Here is an 18,474-nt window from a genome sequence, read left to right as displayed (position 1 = left end):
TGTTTTTTGTGTGTTTGAAGAGCACAGGCGCATGAAATGCGGTTTCTCTGAGGAGAACGTCTGTATGACTAGAGATGAGACCTCGGTCAACGAGGGACAAGATCTGTCTCACTTCCCTCTGGCTGATTCATTATGAATCGATTACGAGGACTATAGAGTTTTTGTAAGTAGTTCAGTATGGCTTGGTTGTGGTTTGACCTCATGATCTATAGTTATACTTGAGACTGATGACAAGTATTTTAATTACCTCATACTGGGTAAAAAACCCCGGATTAGATCAAATGGATCATGGGGTGTAGTTCATGCTAACTTATGACTCATTTGTGCCAACAACTACTGTGTTATATAATTATATTTTAAGTTTATTTGGGTGAAAGTCTTATTAAAAGCAATTAAAAAATAATTTATTTATTTATATGAAAATGTCTAAAAAACAAAAACAAATAATATGTGTTAACGCCTACAAAAATAAAAAAAATGCACCATTATTGTTATGGTAATTGAGCACATTTTCCTTCCAGTTCTCTTTTTAATGTGAAAATTATATTATATTAATTATAAAGTAATTTATAATGTAAATTGTTTCACATAAATTTCATGTTAATATGTATATTATATATACACACATATTGTGTCTGAACAAGATTTTATTTGGGGAAAATATGCTTAATTGTCTTAAAAATAATAAAAATGTTAACTCGTACAGCTCCTAGTAACTTTTTTTTTTTTAGGCAAAATATATATATATATTTGTTAAATTCTGGAGTGAAATATGACCTGAAATTTTCTTAATGAGATTCACCCACTTACATTTGCGTACTTTCTTTTTTGGACTAATTGCTCTAAGAGATTTTTCTTCATATTTCTTCATATTTGTCAATTCATCAACAAGCCTGTATTTCTTTCAACTATTTTCTCTGAATGACAGTGACGTGACATATTGAGGAGTTTCTTTGATTATAATGCCGTCTAATTGTCTGGTGCTGATGACATAATCAGGAATGTGATTGGGCAAGCAGCTGCAGTCTTGTCCGATTGTATCTTCCCCGTGTGATGAGTCTCCAACTCTCAGCTACCCAGAAACCCCTGCTGTGTCTCAGTTTAAATATTGATACTGCTGTGCTGTCTGAGACACCTGCTGAAATGGCCAGGGAATGATCAGCCTGTGGGAGAAAACGTCAGAATCAAGAAAAGTCCTTGAGAGAAAATCAGCAGTCAGGAAATAAGGTAGAAAGAACATGAGTTGGCTAAAAAATCATAAATGAAAGTTCAGACCTAATGAGTGCTGGTGCCATGTACAGTGGGTACGGAAAGTATTCAGACCCCCTTAAATGTTTCACTATTTGTTATATTGCAGCCATTTGCTAAAATCATTTAAGTTCATTTTTTTCCTCATTAATGTACACACAGCACCCCATATTGACAGAAAATACAGAATTGTTGACATTTTTGAAGATTTATTAAAAAAGAAAAACTGAAATATCACATGGTCCTAAGTATTCAGACCCTTTGCTGTGACACTCATATTTTTAACTCAGGTGCTGTCCATTTCTTCGGATCATCCTTGAGATGGCTCTACACCTTCATTTGAGTCCAGCTGTGTTTGATTATACTGACTGGACTTGATTAGGAAAGCCACACACCTGTCTATATAAGACCTTACAGCTCACAGTGCATGTCAGAGCAAATGAGAATCATGAGGTCAAAGGAACTGCCTGAAGAGCTCAGAGACAGAATTGTGGCAAGGCACAGATCTGGCCAAGGTTACAAAACAAATTCTGCTGTACTTAAGGTTCCTAAGAGCACAGTGGCCTCCATAATCATTAAATGGATGATGTTTGGGACGACCAGAACCCTTCCTAGAGCTGGCCGTCCGGCCAAACTGAGCTATCGGGGGAGAAGAGCCTTGGTGAGAGAGGTAAAGAAGAACCCAAAGATCACTGTGGCTGACCTCCAGAGATGCAGTCGGGAGATGGGAGAAAGTTTTAGAAAGTCAACCATCACTGCAGCCCTCCACCAGTCGGGGCTTTATGGCAGAGTGGCCCGACGGAAGCCTCTCCTCAGTGCAAGACACATGAAAGCCAGCATGGAGTTTGCTAAAAAAAACACCTGAAGATTCTCTGGTCTGATGAGACCAAGATAGAACTATTTGGCCTTAATTCTAAGCGGTATGTGTGGAGAAAACCAGGCACTGCTCATCACCTGTCCAATACAGTCCCAACAGTGAAGCATGGTGGTGGCAGCATCATGCTGTGGGGGTGTTTTTCAGCTGCAGGGACAGGACGACTGGTTGCAATCGAAGGAAAGATGAATGTGGCCAAGTACAGGGATATCCTGGACAAAAACCTTCTCGACAGTGCTCAGGACCTCAGACTGGACCGAAGGTTTACCTTCCAACAAGACAATGACCCCAAGCACACAGCTAAAATAACGAAGGAGTGGCTTCACAACAAGTCCGTGACTGTCCTTGAATGGCCCAACCAGAGCCCTGACTTAAACCCAATTGAGCATCTCCGGAGAGACCTAAAAATGGCTGTCCGCCAACGTATACCATCCAACCTGACAGAACTGGAAAGGATCTGCAAGGAGGAATGGCAGAGGATCCCCAAATCCAGGTGTGAAAAACTTGTTGCATCTTTCCCAAAAAGACTCATGGCTGTATTAGATCAAAAGGGTGCTTCTACTAAATACTGAACAAAGGGTCTGAATACTTAGGACCATGTGATATTTCAGTTTTTCTTTTTTAATAAATCTCCAAAAATGTCAACAATTCTGTGTTTTTCTGTCAATATGGGGTGCTGTGTGTACATTAATGAGGAAAAAAAATTAACTTAAATGATTTTAGCAAATGGCTGCAATATAACAAAGAGTGAAAAATTTAAGGGGGTCTGAATACTTTCACTGTACATGTAATGATATATGTGTATGATTTTAAGTGATAACTAAATGACAATATTGTGATGGAATGTGTGTGTGTGTGTGTGTGTGTATACACACACACACACACACACACACACACACACACACACACATATATATACACAAAGTTTCCCTGAGGAAGTTTCAAGCAGAGAACTTAAGTAATTTTTGATTACTTGCTTTAAGTTGACTTTGACAGGTGATCGGGTGTTTCTGCGTGGTCTCCACGGGGTAGGAGGGAACCTCCAACTGATTGGCTGCTGATGTGTCGTCGTCTGACGCGTTTCAAGGAATGCCCTTCGGTGGTTGGTTGGTTTCTTTGTGACGTGATGATGCTTGAAGTTCTTCCTTGAGTTCCTTTCGCGTAGTCTCAGACTTTCAGGGGTTTCTTCAGAAGTTTGACTAAATATTGGTAGTTGTTCAATGCTTGGCCAGATGTTAATGGCTGGGAGCGCTTTTGGCACGACTCAATGAGACGAAGCCAAGGTTTTCAAGCAGCACGCGAACAAGCAACACAAGCCAAAGCTGGGTGTCTGTCTTTATCAGACTATTTTCAGTCCACCCCATTTTGCTGTTTGATCCAATCACAAGTGTTTCTGTAGGGCGGAGCCCCGCCCCACACGGCTTAGTTTTCTGGGCGTAAATCCTATTTCATTATTTATTTCATCAAATGAAGAACATATCCTAGCAGATTCCTATAAGTGTTTTAATCATACATTATGATGAGAATAGTCAACTTTCATCCACCCCAAATTATCATTGACGCAACTAGCTTTCATTCAAAATCAAACAACAGGTATTTGGCATACACAAAGTACATATCTTAATTATATATACTACATGGGTTAATGCATCGATTAATATCCTACCTTCTAAATAATCACACCAAACATATGAAAGACAGGAGATACAACATTAGTATGTATTGTCTATTGAGTATATTGTTTTAATAGCAATAGGAATAAAGGAATATCTTTTGGCAGAAAGTCAATAACAGTTTGGGTGTTCTTTGCACAAGAGAAAAAACGCATTCCTTTGGAATGCAGGGAGGACGAAAGGGGAGCTGTCCGGGGTCATGAGAGTATCACGTTTGTGGAGATCTGGTGATTTTCTTAGCTTGGACGTCTGTTGTAAAACCATCATCTTTGTTGATACCCTCATTGAATTACTGCGTTAAACGATCAGGAGATATCAGGGAGGGTCTGTGCTGGAGCCTTTCCAGATGCCACATGCTTTGTACTGTTGATTATGCGACTTTTATTTATGGTAAACCGGTCAGGAACAACATTCCAGATCTTCTCCACAAATCTATCCTTGTTTTAGGGGTCTCGTGAGACGTTAAAGAGAGCAGAGCAGGATGTTGAGCGCGGTGCTGGTCATTTATTAATTTTATGACCACAGATAATGAAAAGAGGGGATTTCCTCTGGAATGTGCTGTCCTGTTAATAGTTGTGTGCATGTGTTCTTGGTTCGACAAGGTTCTATAAGGATATTGCTAAGAAAATATGCTATTTTCAATTAGTGATATATATAAAACAGCTACAAGTATTCGTGAGACATGAAATCATGAGCAGAACAAACAGTTCATGCAAGGTTTTACAAATGATTTGCACAGAAATGTGTTCTGCTCTTGATGTTTCATGGATGAGGCTTGATGTGTGTGATTCTTCAAACATTATGGTCAAAGATCTTTTTGTCGACTTTGATCGTAGGCTTCATTGATCTGAGCTTATGTACCTAGGTTTTGGAGTGAATAAAACATTATTTGTGGAAAATGTTCACTCCAAAACTGAGTTGCATAAGCTCAGATCGATGAGGCCTATGATCAATCAGTTCCAAAAAGAAATACAAAACCTGTGCTAAGTGAAAGAAAACAAGTTGACAAAAACATTAAATCCAAGATAATAACTAAGCCTTTTTTTTTTTTTTTTTTTGGTAGGCCAGTCATTTTTGACTGGAAGCACAACAAGTGTCAGAAGGTGGGAAAATAATACTAAAAATTACAAAAAAGATCAAATTTGTTTTATAATGTGTGCTGGTATAACATGTGTAATCATTTTCAGGAAAAAATAAAATCCTCTCATGGCTCAGAATGACCCAAACACAAATAAAATAAAATAAAAGTGAATATTCACTTTGTTATTGCCTATATTATGATTACCTATATACAGTATAACTAACCTTTTAAAGATTCAATCTGAAAATGTCATGCAACAGCGCTAGGAGGCCATACTGAATCCTCTCCATCTGCTTTAGCAGTTGTTGAAAAGATTTGAGTTGGTTTTCACATCCTGCACTTTTAGGACCAAGTGAATTCCTGAGCTCTGTTAGCATATAATGATGCAATTCTGACCCGAGAGAGTTTTAAACCCTCCACATCACTGTCACGGGGAAACTGAAACATAGCCATGAGAGAACAGAATGCCTATTGTGTCCAGTGAAAAGCACTCTGGGAGTTTTCAATCCAGCCAATCAGATTGCCTGGAGCCGGTTCGGCGGTGACGCTAAAGCTTTATGCTTTATAACCTGACAGCCGTACATGAGTAGTTTGAGTGGAACACAAGATTAGCTGGTGCCAAAAAGCCGCGGTTTGAATAACAGCTCATTTCACGGCTCCCTGGGCTACGCGAGGTCTGTTAGAGGGGCGTCTGAGAGGTGGAAGAGGTTAAAAGTGCAGATTCAGATTCACCGTTGACCTTCAGCGGGACAGAGAGGCCGCGGTCTGAAAGCCTCCGCAGGTGATCCGAGCGCCTGGTATTGATCAGTCTCCTCGGGAACACGAGCCGGTGCAATCTGAGCGCACGCTGACGTAAGACGAGCACTTTTTACCCAGACAGGCCTCTCTGTCACAGCCGTTCTCCATTTCACTGCTTTGGAAATAAACTAGTCCTCTGATTGACCCATTTTGCACATATTTGAACTGAAGCTAATAAACAATAGCAAGCATCAACGGTCCAAACATGGTTCTAAAGCATGTTCTGCTGAAACATTTGAGCCTGTTCACACCAAGAACGATAAATGTAACTATAACAATAACTATATTATCATCCACACCAATGGATACTAACGCTCCTTTTATTATAAGTTTGCTACAGTTTTGTTGTCTGTCGCTTTAAATGCTTGAGCTCTTTAAAGTCGGGTGGATCCTAATTGGTTGTCGTGCTTTTATCGTCTTTCAAATGGAAAGAATCGTTCTGAAACTTATTCCAACAATTTTGTTCTTCTGTGTTATTATCATTATACTTGTGGTGTAGAACGATTTTTAAGACTATAGTTATTGTCCTTGCTGTGAATAGGCCTGAAGTCACTTTGAATTTATTTATTTATTGCCTTTATTTAACCAGGAGAGAAACTCACTGAGATTAAAAATCTCTTTTCCAGGAGTGTCCTGGCCAAGATAGGCGGCCCAGTTATACCAATACACGTACAACAAAAAACAGTACATCACAACAATAAAATATTACAGCATTAGAAGCATTTGCAAATCATTAAATCATTTTCTATTGCACGCAAAAGTATTTTAAATTTACTAAGAGATACCAATTGATTTAGCAGCAGTTTCATTTGAAGAGAGTTCCAGTCTGATGATGCAGCATATTCAAATGCAGTTTTACCTAAATTAGTTTGTGCTGAACGTACATGAAGATTATAAAAAGACTGGGAATGCAATGAATAGTTAACAACTACTTTTTGGTGAATCAAACAGATAGGATAGGATGGCAAAAAACCCAGGATAGCTTTGTAAATCAATAAATACCAATGCATTTGCCTTCGAACAGCAAGTGAAGACCAGGCAACTCTATTATATAGTATACAATGATGTGTAGAAAATTTACAATCCATAATAAATCTTAAAGCACCATGATACACAGCTTCCAAAGAGGCAAGAAGATAAGAAGAGGCATGCTGATACACCACATCCCCATAATCAAGAATCGGTAAAAAATGTTCCAGACACAAGTTTCTTCCTTGCATTAAATGAAAAGCAAGACTTATTTCTGAAATAAAATCCTAGCCTCTTCTTCAACTTTAATTGCAAATTAATATATGAATCAAAATGTAGTGTGTTATCAATTATGATGCCCAGGTACTTATACTCTGACACTAATGCGATCAATTTCCCTTGCAGAGCTCGGAGAACAACAGAACCATCCAAAAAATTTCTAGAGTTTGATAACCACATAAATTTAGTTTTCTCAACATTTAAGACCAACTTCAAAGTAAAAAACCTTGCTTGAATAATATCAAACGCTGATTGTAAGTCACCCAAAGCTTGTTGTTTTGTATGAGCAGAACAATAGATGACAGCGTCGTCTGCATAAAAGTGGAACCTTGCATTATCAATGTTAACGTCTAAACAATTTATATGTATAATAAATAATAATGGCCTCAATACAGATCCTTGGGGGACTCCCGTACCCACTTCCAATAAGTCTGATTTGATACCTTCCACTTGCACACATTGAGTTCTTCCCTTTAAATAAGCATTAAACCACGAAACTACATTGTCTGATAGACCAACACTTCTAAGCCTATCTAACAAAATCTTGTGGTTCACTGTATCAAATGCCTTAGTTAAATCAATAAAAAGACATGCACAGTGATGTTTTCCATCTAGGGACTTCACAAGATCATTTACAACTTTTAAAACAGCTGTAATGGTGCTGTGTTTTTTACGAAATCCTGATTGGTTGATAGACAAAAGTTTATGAGAGTGTAAATACTGTGTCAATTGTTCACTGATGAAACTTTCCAGAAGTTTTGATACATAACTTTGAAATCGGTCTATAGTTATCTAATAAAGTATGGCCGCCCCCTTTCAATAGAGGAACAACAAAAACAGACTTCCAGATCTGTGGAATTTCTTTGGTTGTTAGGAAAAGATTGAACAGATATGTCAATGGTTGTGAAATAATATTAGCCGCTAATTTTAAAAACTGGTTCAATAAGATCAGGACCTGACGATTTATTCACATCTAGGTTTTGTAATACAGAGCAGACATCAGAAGTAGTAATGTGATTAAAAACAAACTCTGTTGTCCATAGATGCCGCTCTGCATTAAGAAATTCAGAAGTTACAGTGGCATAATTATTAGTCTGAAACAATGACCCTGATTCAGTAAAGTGGCTATTAAAACAATTGAGCATTTGTAATTTATCCACTATTTTAAAACCATCCTTTGTTATGCAATTGGAAAGACCTGAAACAGATCTATTACCAGTCAAAAACTTTATATTCTTCCAGAGCTTACTTGCATTTGCTGATTTTTTTCGTTTTATCAAGAAAATACTCTGCTTTTGCCTTTCTAATCATAACTGTGCATTTGTTTACGAAGCTGTTTAAAATACAACCAATAAGGATTTAAGTTGGTTTGTCTGGCCTTAGCCCATGCAGCATCCCGCTCATGAATAAGGTCAGACGGTGCAGTTGAAAACCACGGATTATCCCGGTATTTAATTCAAATTTTTTTTAAAGGAGCATGTGTATTAATAGTCAGAATAAAATTATCATAAAAATATTTTCAAGTACTTTCAATATCTGGGATTAACGCAATTTTTTCCCAATCAAATTGAGCAAGGTCGAATAAAAAAACTTGTATATTAAAATGTTTCATGCAACGTTTGGTGATAATTCGTGGTTTCTGCTTAGACATTTTTATATGTGAAGTGTGAAGTGACATTCAGCCAAGTATGGTGACCCATACTCGGAATTCGTGCTCTGCATTTAACCCATCCAACGTGCACACACACAGCAGTGAACATACACCCGGAGCAGTGGGCAGCCATTTTATGCTGCAGCGCCCGGGGAGCAGTTGGGGGTTCGGTGCCTTGCTCAAGGGCACCTCAGTCGTGGTATTGAGGGTGGAGAGAGCGCTGGACATTCACTTCCCCCACCTACAATCCCTGTCGGCCCGACACTCGAACCCGCAACCTTTGGATTACAAGTCCGACTCTCTAACCATTAGGCCACGACTTCCCCCTGCAATAGCTCTTGCTACTGCAACAACATAATGATCACTAAGTTCATTTTCAAATACGGAAGCTAAAGAATATTTATGAGAGGCATTTGTGGATTTTTCTGGAAACTTCAAGTTGAAAAAGATTATAAGTATCACAAAACGCTTTGAAAACATCAGATACCTGAAGCAACCAATTAAAATTAAAATCACCCATTAATATAAATTCTTTATAATTCAAGGAGGCCAAAGAATTCGTCAAAGAGGTCAAAGTATTACTAGTAGCGGATGGAGGTCTATAACAACCTACTATAGTGAGTTGACATGTCTTTGAAACAGACAGATTAAGAGCTAATAGTTCATGCTGTTTAGCTATAGATTCTGAAAGTAGCATGGTAGTCTCAAAGCATTCTTTAACGTAAATTACGACCCCCCCCCCCCCCCCCCACCACCACTTTTTGGTCTATCTGCTCTAAAAACATTATAACCAGTGATGCTGATCTCTATATCTAAAATAGTTTTGTTGAGCCAAGATTCAGATATTATTATAACATCTGCATTTGTGTTTCTTGCCCAGATATGAACCATATCCAATTTAGGCAACAAACTATGAATGTTAACATGGATAAAACCCAATCCTGACATAGATCTTAGTTCAGTTGGAGTAGTAAAAGTTGGGCACATCTATTATATGGACCTGGATTTGGCAGTACATTTCCAGATATTAGTAGCATAAGAACTATAAAGCTCTTACGTCTAGCTGATTTACTTACTACATGATTTATTATAGTTGGACCCACATGGAGAGAATAATTAATACAGTAGTTATCTTTCTTAGTTAGAGCACACCTTATACGATCTACATATATAAAAAGAGGATACAACTTAAAACAATATTGTTTGAACGGAACAATGTCCGTAGACAGTTCGCTGCGTATCCAACTGTCGACATGTGCAGATGGTGAATTGCACGTTAAGGATGAATCGTAAACAGACCTACTGTCTCTGATGTGAACTTGGTTAGGCAACCAGATAAGTAGACCCGCTAGGAGCGTTCATGCAGTTATTAAGCGCCACATTATCCTCCAAAGTCCCCAGCCGTAGAATTCTGATAAGGCCGTGAAACGAAGCAGTACGTGCCAAGAGTCCTCCGAGGTTCTCCCACACAACCGTCAGTAGACAACTCTTCAAACTTGAGCCGCCGAACTGATGAAAACACCCCAACAGCTAGGCAACAGCAAATGAGCCCTTACCATGGGACTCGAACCAAGAGCTGTAAAAGGTGCAATGCCGCCGTCACCGATGCTCAATCCGTGGACACCCGCAGCAAACACGGATCTCGGGTCAAAGAGGTGCGATGCCGCCGTCACCGATGCTCAATCCGTGGACACCCGCAGCATACACAGATCTCGGGTCAAAGAGGTGCGATGATAAATATAGTGTCCAAACAGGTTGATTTTTATTTGAGGAAAATGTGCTTAATTGTCTTGAAAATAATCAAGAATCTTACTCCTAGAAACAAACCTAATTTTTATTTATGCAAAATATAATTTCTTTGTAGTTCTGCAGTGAAATATGAGCGGAGCAATGAGATTCACGCACTTAAATTTCACTTAGTTTAATTTTTGGACTACTTGCTCCTAGAGTTTTTATCTTCATCTTAAACACAGGCATATTTGTTGATTCATCAAACAGCCTGTCTCTCTCTCAACTATTTTCTGTCTTTTCAAGTGATGTAAAATCTTTTTTCTTTTATTATAATGCCATCTGTTTTGTGGTGGTGAAATAATCAGGAACATGAGTCTTGTCCGATCACATCATCCTCGTGTGATAAATTCACTTGCTGTTGGCAGGTCTGGTGGCAAAAGTATTTGTTTTTGATGTGAATGCATCATTACTTGAATCACTGTTCATTTTACATGCATTTTAAACATGTAACCAGAGTTTGAATGACTGAGACAGTGTGTCTAATTCGAGCTGTAGCGACATCAGGTCTCTAAAGCCACCATATGTTTCACCATTCAACCCAATTCAGGTGCTGGAATGAGGCACATTGGCCTTGATTTGTTGGGAATCGGTGCTTGTCCGTCCCCAGAGGCTGCATCAAGGTGTTTGTGAGGATGCAATTAACTCACACTGATGTTTAGATGTGTCTTTAGAGCAAACAGGATAGCACTTAGGTCCAAATTACCGTTGCATATATTATCACCAGACAACTGAATGACTTCTGATGAGGATCTGCAGAGACTGTGAAGGTTGTACAGTATGTGCGGCGTTTACACATGCACAATGCATTTATCATATTCATCTATCTATCTATTTGAGTAGGGTGTGTGTGTGTGTGAAATATGAATTATTATTATTATTATTATTGCCATCATTTGTTATTTGTATCATAATATATAACCACAAAACATATTATTAAATAAATAAAATAACATATTTAACTTAATTTAATATTCAGTGAATTGTTGATTGATTTTTATTTATAATAATTAAAATATCAAATAAAGAATTTAATAATTAAATGAATAAAAAATACATTTATTTGTTTGTCTATTTATTTATATTTGCTCATTTATTTAAAAAAAAAACACAGTTGCATTAAGGCACTTAAAATGTAAACAATGCCATGCACAAAAATGTGAATCTCATATTGTTTAAAAGCATTTATCATGATTATTTAGTGACAAAAATCTTTGATCTGTAAAATTGTGAAAATCTTTGACACCTTAGCACTAAATAAGTCTATCTCAAAGTTCATCCACAGTGAAAAATTCTGGAAATGACAATTTGACTACAACCCCCCCCCCCCCCCCCCCCATGTAAATTATACGATGACTTTTCATTTTAATTTACAAAAACTGTAAATTTAACAGTATTTTGAAATGTCCCATTAGATCTGTTACAGTTTGTTGAAGAAAGAAATCTTTTACTTTTTTACGTGTTTTTACTGTAGCATTTTTACGTTTTGCTGTATTTGTATTACGTTGCTTCAGGAACATATTGCGGCGGTTCAGAATTCAGATATCCAGGGACCGTCGATAAAAACTAATGCTCTATTGTGTTGAAAAAATAAATAAATAAATCATTCACACGTACCTATTCACCAGGGTTTAAAAACAGAAATGTGAAGTTCATATTTTTTAAAGCATTTATCATGATTATTTAGTGACAATTTTTGTTGTTGTTGATCTGTAAATTTTTTTTAAATCATCCTTTTTTAGTTTGTGCGGGTCATGAAAGTTCCTGTGTTTGCCAGATTTTCAAGGCTCATTGCTTTATTCTTTAGTATGCTGCTTAGTTGGTAAAACTCTTACCTGTGGTGGGATGTATGACGTTAAACTGTTTGAAATCTCTAAAGGAGCGAACGTGACGTAGTGTAAAACCACAGTAAAAGAGCCCACTCAAGTAGTTTAATGTAGCCAGGCCCCGGTCCTGTGGTGTGATCTGTAGAAGGTGGATCTGTAGAGCTGCGCTCAGAGTCTTACAGCCAACTGGGGCAGTGAAACCAGGTCGCCCCCATGTGAGGAGAACTTCTGTTAAAAAAGGCCTTCTCCTGGAAGGGAAAGACTAATTATACTTCCTTCCAAAGTCACACTCTCTCTCTTTCTTTCTATCTGTCTCTGTGGCGCGCTCAGAGATGTGGACCACGAGGCAGAGCAAATACGCTGACATTGACACAGTTAAGACGCCATTTCAGGCTCCTCATATGAGGAGAGATGGCCTCCGGGTTTGATGGATCCCGCCGCATTGACGACGTGCACCAGTTTCAGAACTGACGGTCCGACCTGGTTCAACCTTTTTTCGGCTTCTGAATAAATGTTTATTCATCAAGGGACTCTTTAGGATGACCATGGCACTCGTTCAGATTAAAAAGCCTTTGATGGCTACATCCCAAAAAAAAAAATCAAAAACTGCTTTTAGATTGTTTGGATGTGGCCATTTGATAATAAAGTGTTTTTTTGTTTGTTTTTTTGATCTGAAAGAGTGTCATGGTCATCCTGAAGTTTTCTTTGATGGACTTTTACAAACCCTAGACAAGAGAGCACCTTGACCTTACAGTTTTCCCATAGATGCACTCTGTATTATTGGACTTCGCTTGCAAATGTTTATTCATGTTTATGACGCATCATCTGGTTCTATTAGGCATCACAGTTGTTGAAATGACTTGTGCACTGAACTCCAAGTTATTGTTGTCAAGAGTTATTGTAGTTAACTAAAACAAAAATTAAAACCAAAAAATAATTACTTCAAATAACTCAAAATAAATACAATTTATGCTAGTTCCCAAGTAATGTACTAAAATAACTACAACTAATCTGAAATAAACATCAATACAAACTTTACAGACATACAGTAAAAAAAGTTGATTGATTTATTTTGAATCTATTATTTTTAATCAATAAACATAAATAAACACATACATGAACAAATAATACAATTGTTTTTTACAAATAATGTCAATTTTATAAATTTTTTGGCTGTACATTTTAAGGTGACTTTTTTCGCAAATAAAAATTGTAACTTTAAATGTAATTTACTGTGAAATTACACGAACTGTCCCATTAGATTTATTACACTTTACACATATTTACTGTTAACATTAAAAAAAAAAAAACACCGGCTCTCAGATATAATTCACATGTAGGCCTACTTATTCATATTGGTCACCAATTTCATTCAACAAATATCATTTTTACCCACTAAAGCAACACACTCCCAAAGTTACAAAGTTCATCTGCAGTGAAAAAGTTAAGGTCCCATTCATGTCAATTTTATCGTTGTTCACTGTTTATAAGATGACTTGTTCTTTTTCACTTACGAAAGCTGTAGATTTGACTTTTACTGTAAATTGCATTATTTTTTTAAATAGATTTTTATAGTTAGGGAAGCATTTTTACAGTCTTTACCATTTAAAATTATGATAATTTTACAGCTTTCAGATCTCATTCACACATTTAATTATTCTTCCTTTTGCCCATCAACTGGTGTTTTTGTATCTTTAAACTGGATGAAAGACTAAACAAGGATTTATTTCAAAGCTTTTTTCTTTTTTTTGGAGAGCAGTGAAATGATCTTGTTTTGTTTTTTTTCTTTCTGCAGAGCTCTGGCGGACATTTTGAGACAGCAGGGGCCCGTTCCCATATCACAGTACGAGCATGAAAACATTGCGGCTATAGATGCCTCGCCTAAAGAAAACACACCTGTACGGACGTCCAAGAACCACTACACACCGGTGCACAACAAAAACAACCACGGTATGTGGCACCACTTCTGTGTTATCAATAAAAATGCCATGTTTTACACACTAACTAAAATGTACTATGGTTTAAAAAAAAAAATTCGAGAGAGAGGTCTTTCGCATTTTACCATGTGAATGGAACTCGGTTGTGGTTTCAAACGGATTAGTTCTATTTATCTCATGAATATGGAATTTGTTTTGGAATATTGGAATAATAATAAAAAAAAAGGTACCATTTTAAATTTTAAATAAGTTTCCATGGCAACAGGTTAAACATTAAAGTTCAGTCTTAATAAGAGGGGGTTATCAATATGTCTATGGATATTGGAAATAAACATTTTCATTCTGTTTGCAAAATAGCGAAATAGAGTTGGTGAGCTGATGAAAGGCTATTAAGTAAACACCAAAATGTTAAGTTAAATTAAATAAATAGAGTTGTGGAAATTGTAAAATTGGAATTGCGATATGCTTGATTTAGAAAAGCCATGATTTAGTCTGGAGTGGTTTCAGAGCACTGTTTTCATTTAAGTCTGAAATGCACATTGTCTTGATTTGGTTTGAATCTTAGTTGGTTCTTGATTGAACCCAAGTGTGAACAACCTTAAATGCAACTATTTCAGTTGGACTGTGGTCTGTTTGTTATTTTTGCCTGGATGTTTCGGCAGCAGAGACAAAATGTTTAGTTCAAATGGCAGTCGCAGTTTATGACAAAATACAAAACAAGCAAAGTGTTTTTGATTCACATTGTCTGTGACCAAAATTACATGCTGTCTTGTAGATATTACATTTGCTTTGAAACCTATTTCCTGGCCATGAAAAAGTAAGTTCATATAGTATGAATATGGGTATGAATGAAATCTAGATGCACTATATCAACTCTATTGTTACTGTCATGTGACCTACCAGCGTCAGTTGCATCGCTCCAATGCCATTCATAAATCCTCTCCCAAGGCCTCATGGGATAGTAAAATGGCAACCAGGGGCCGCATTCACGAAAATCTTCTTAAGAAATAAATTAAGAAATTTCTTAAGATAAATTATACGAAGTTCGTAAGAATGTTCTTAAGTTAAATTCTTGAAAAATTCTTAAATGTATTCTTAAGAACATCTTAATTTTTTTCTTAAGAAGAAATTGACAGTTTAAACTCTTTATTGTCTTTTTGCGCTTCCTGCAGATTACCCTAATGATCATAGTAAGCACGTAACACTCTTTGTCGCGATTTTGACTGGCGCTCAGCTTTACATTTTTAATGCGGCATGTTTTTGAACAGCCTGTCTCAAGCCGCAGCGATGTGTTTGATATAGGCTGCGTCCGAAATCGCATACTACTTGTGTAGGTACTACATTTGAATTCAACGTACTTCTCGACCGTTAAAAAAGTACGTTCTATATAGTATGAATGAGGGTATTATGAATAGAATTCGGACGTACTATATCCGTCATGTTCATGAAGTCATCTCATCGCACTTGCACTTGAAAACAGCCGCGTCGCCGCCTTCCGCCATTTTTCGAATATGACGCCTCCTCTCCCGTGGCCTCATGGGATAGTAAAGTGTCCATCGTATGCCTACTACAGAATTCGGGCGGAAGTAGTAGGTCATCCGGGTAATTATCGCTTACTGTTTTTCGAATACTATGAATTGGGACATACTACTCGCCTCGCATACTGTTTTTCGCATACTATATAGTAGGGAAGTATGCGATTTCGGACGCAGTCTCAGTTTTGTAGTGCTGTGTTTTTGCTCTCATCCGAGTGAACGCTTCCGGTATGTGTGTCCGCATTACACAGTCATATGCGCTGCATACTGCCAAAGATTATGTCGTATTTATAAGCTAAAATAATAGCGTCCAATTAAAGTTCCCTATCTTACTCGTTTTTGTAGAGTTGCTACTGAGTTTTGAAGTTAGCAAAAAGTAGTGTCACACACAGGCTAATCATGACCGATCATTGTTTACATTATCAGTCATCGCTGTCGCTTCAGAAAACTCGCGCACATCGCTATTAATAGTCATACTATGTATTAGGCTATATGTAGCTAACGTTGTTGTAATGCTTAAATATAACAATTAATTTGAAATAACCCAATAAATTCATTAAATAATTCCTACTGTTTTGGATTTAAGACAAGTCTGGGGGTGTCCTAAATTTAAGAAGTTATTTACGATGATTTTTAAGAAGATTCTTTTCAAGAATTTGAATTCTTCTTCATTTTTGTCTTAAGAACAATCTTAAGAAAAAAGATAAAAATATTCTTAAGAAGAATGTTTGGGAATACAAAAGATTCTTAACTTTTTTCTTAAGTTAAAAAATAAGAAGAAAATGGCAGTTAAGAAGAAATTTCTTCCGGCCCCAGATTCACAGAATCTTGCCAGAAGTAGTAGGTCATGCCGGTACATTTCACACTCTTTTTTTCGAATACTATGAATACTACTCTTTTGCCTTTTTGTTTTTCGCCTAATGTATAGTATGATAGTAGACATATTTGGATGCAGTGATTGTGTTTCTATGTTCTCTGTGTCTCAGAGTCAATGCTGCTCCACACAAACTCCATCGCTGTGTGTTGTTTACTTAATTGTACAATGCGCAAATGTGTAACAACATGACTTTATTTTAACATTCACACAATTCCCTATGTTTCTGTGGACATAAGTATTCAGCATTTTATCAGATTTGCAACAAGAAGTATTTAAACATCTACCTACAGTTTACTGCCAAAATAAAAGTTTTACATTTTAAAGTGAAGAATTTAAGACATTATTTAGTAACTTGTCGTGTAAAATAAAGTAAAATACTAACTTGTAAAAACAAACTTAAAAATACTAAATTCTAATTATCAAATATAATTATTTTTATTTTAAAGTACAATTATATTATTACAAAAGTAACATATTGCTGTTAATTGTTATAGGTAGTAATTAAAAAAACAAACATTTTGTCATTATTATTATTATTATTATTATATAACAACTACTTAAGTTGGCAATAGCAATATATGACAAAATATGCACATCATATGTTTTGACCAAATTGTGCAGCCCTATACTATAATTTAAAATAAAACACTTACTAAAAATAATATATATTATTGTATATATATATATATATATATATATATATATATATATATATATATATATATATACTATTATTCATTTATTGCTGCCTTTTTATCTTGTTCTTTATGAATTGATGAGACAGCCTTTATAAATGCCACTCTAAAGGTTTGAGTTGTGAATGATGCAGTGAGTGAGTACATTTTAAACTAGCGTCTCGCTCAAACGCTAATGTTCAGTGCAACAAAAGCCCTGCAGTACATCATTGCGCTTGCAACACCAGTGTCATGGGTTTGATTCCAAGGGACTGCATGAATTGATAAAATGCATAACTTCAATGCAGTATAAGTCACTTTGAAAGCATCTGCCAAATGCATAAATGCAAATGTAAAGTTGTGTATGCATGTGTGTGTGGGTGTGTGCATATGCTCAGGGATCGATATGTCTGAGGAAATATCTGCCGTGACCCAAACTTCTCTCTCCAACTCTCTCCCACAGCACTTCTTGAGCATGTTGTTTCATATTTAAAAGCTCAGCATCACGCTGTTCGCCGTACAAACTAATATCAGAACTCAAATGTGAATGAATTCCCCATTCACACAGAGCGCCGCAGTCAAACAGCCATCAAAACACTCCTCTGATGCGCTGTCAACATGCTTTCACTGACTCTAGTTCAGTGTTAGCTTGAATGCAGATGTACTGTCTCGTTTGTGTTTGAGCTAATCAGTGCTTTGGCTTGTTGTACGTCAATATTCAAAACGCTTGTGAATAAACTAAGCACAGCTGTATTTGAATGAGGTCAGCTGTTGGGATTCGCGCTGAATGTTAGTGTTTGTCTGAGCGAGACACTAGTTTACAGTTTACTCACTTGCTGCAGCATTCACGCCTCAAACCTTTAGAGCACCATTTAGAAAATGTTTCCTGTAATTTAATAAAAAAACAGGAAAAAGGCAGCAATGCATGACTGATAAACAAACCCTTTGATGACTTTAATGTCAGATGCTGACTGAATCTGGGTCATTCCTACTAGGCTGAACATTTTCATGTCCCAGTCATATATGGCGTCTTATACTGAATAATATATTAAACTGAATAAAGAACTTGGAATATATTAGATGGAAACCCTATTAATCCTTGCAATCACAATATCAGTTTATATTTATTTTTCAAATTAAAATTTGCAAAGAAAGAATGTTCCTTTTGGAATATTGTTTAAAATTATAATAATAATAAAGTGTAGTTTAATTTTTTTTTATTATTATTTTTATATAAAATTCTCTCTCTCTCTCTCTCTCTCTC

At 36.6% G+C, this 18,474-nt stretch overlaps 1 protein-coding gene across 1 annotated transcript in view; it reads left to right on the top strand.

The window, feature by feature from the left end:
- LOC306863473 (protein shisa-6-like) overlaps nt 1–18,474 on the top strand; it is a gene marked incomplete at both ends in the record, with an annotated part of 118,771 nt that overhangs the window by 3,447 nt on the left and 96,850 nt on the right. Inside the window, one exon of the mRNA XM_079406814.1 lies at nt 13,983–14,137. Within this exon, the coding sequence (XP_079262940.1) occupies nt 13,983–14,137 (155 nt within the window). The remainder of the gene's footprint in view (nt 1–13,982; nt 14,138–18,474) is intronic.

The sequence above is a fragment of the Barbus barbus genome, assembly GCF_936440315.1.
Source record: "Barbus barbus genome assembly, chromosome: 4".
NCBI lineage: Eukaryota > Metazoa > Chordata > Actinopteri > Cypriniformes > Cyprinidae > Barbus > Barbus barbus.
This window is presented reverse-complemented; position numbering and strand designations above follow the sequence as displayed.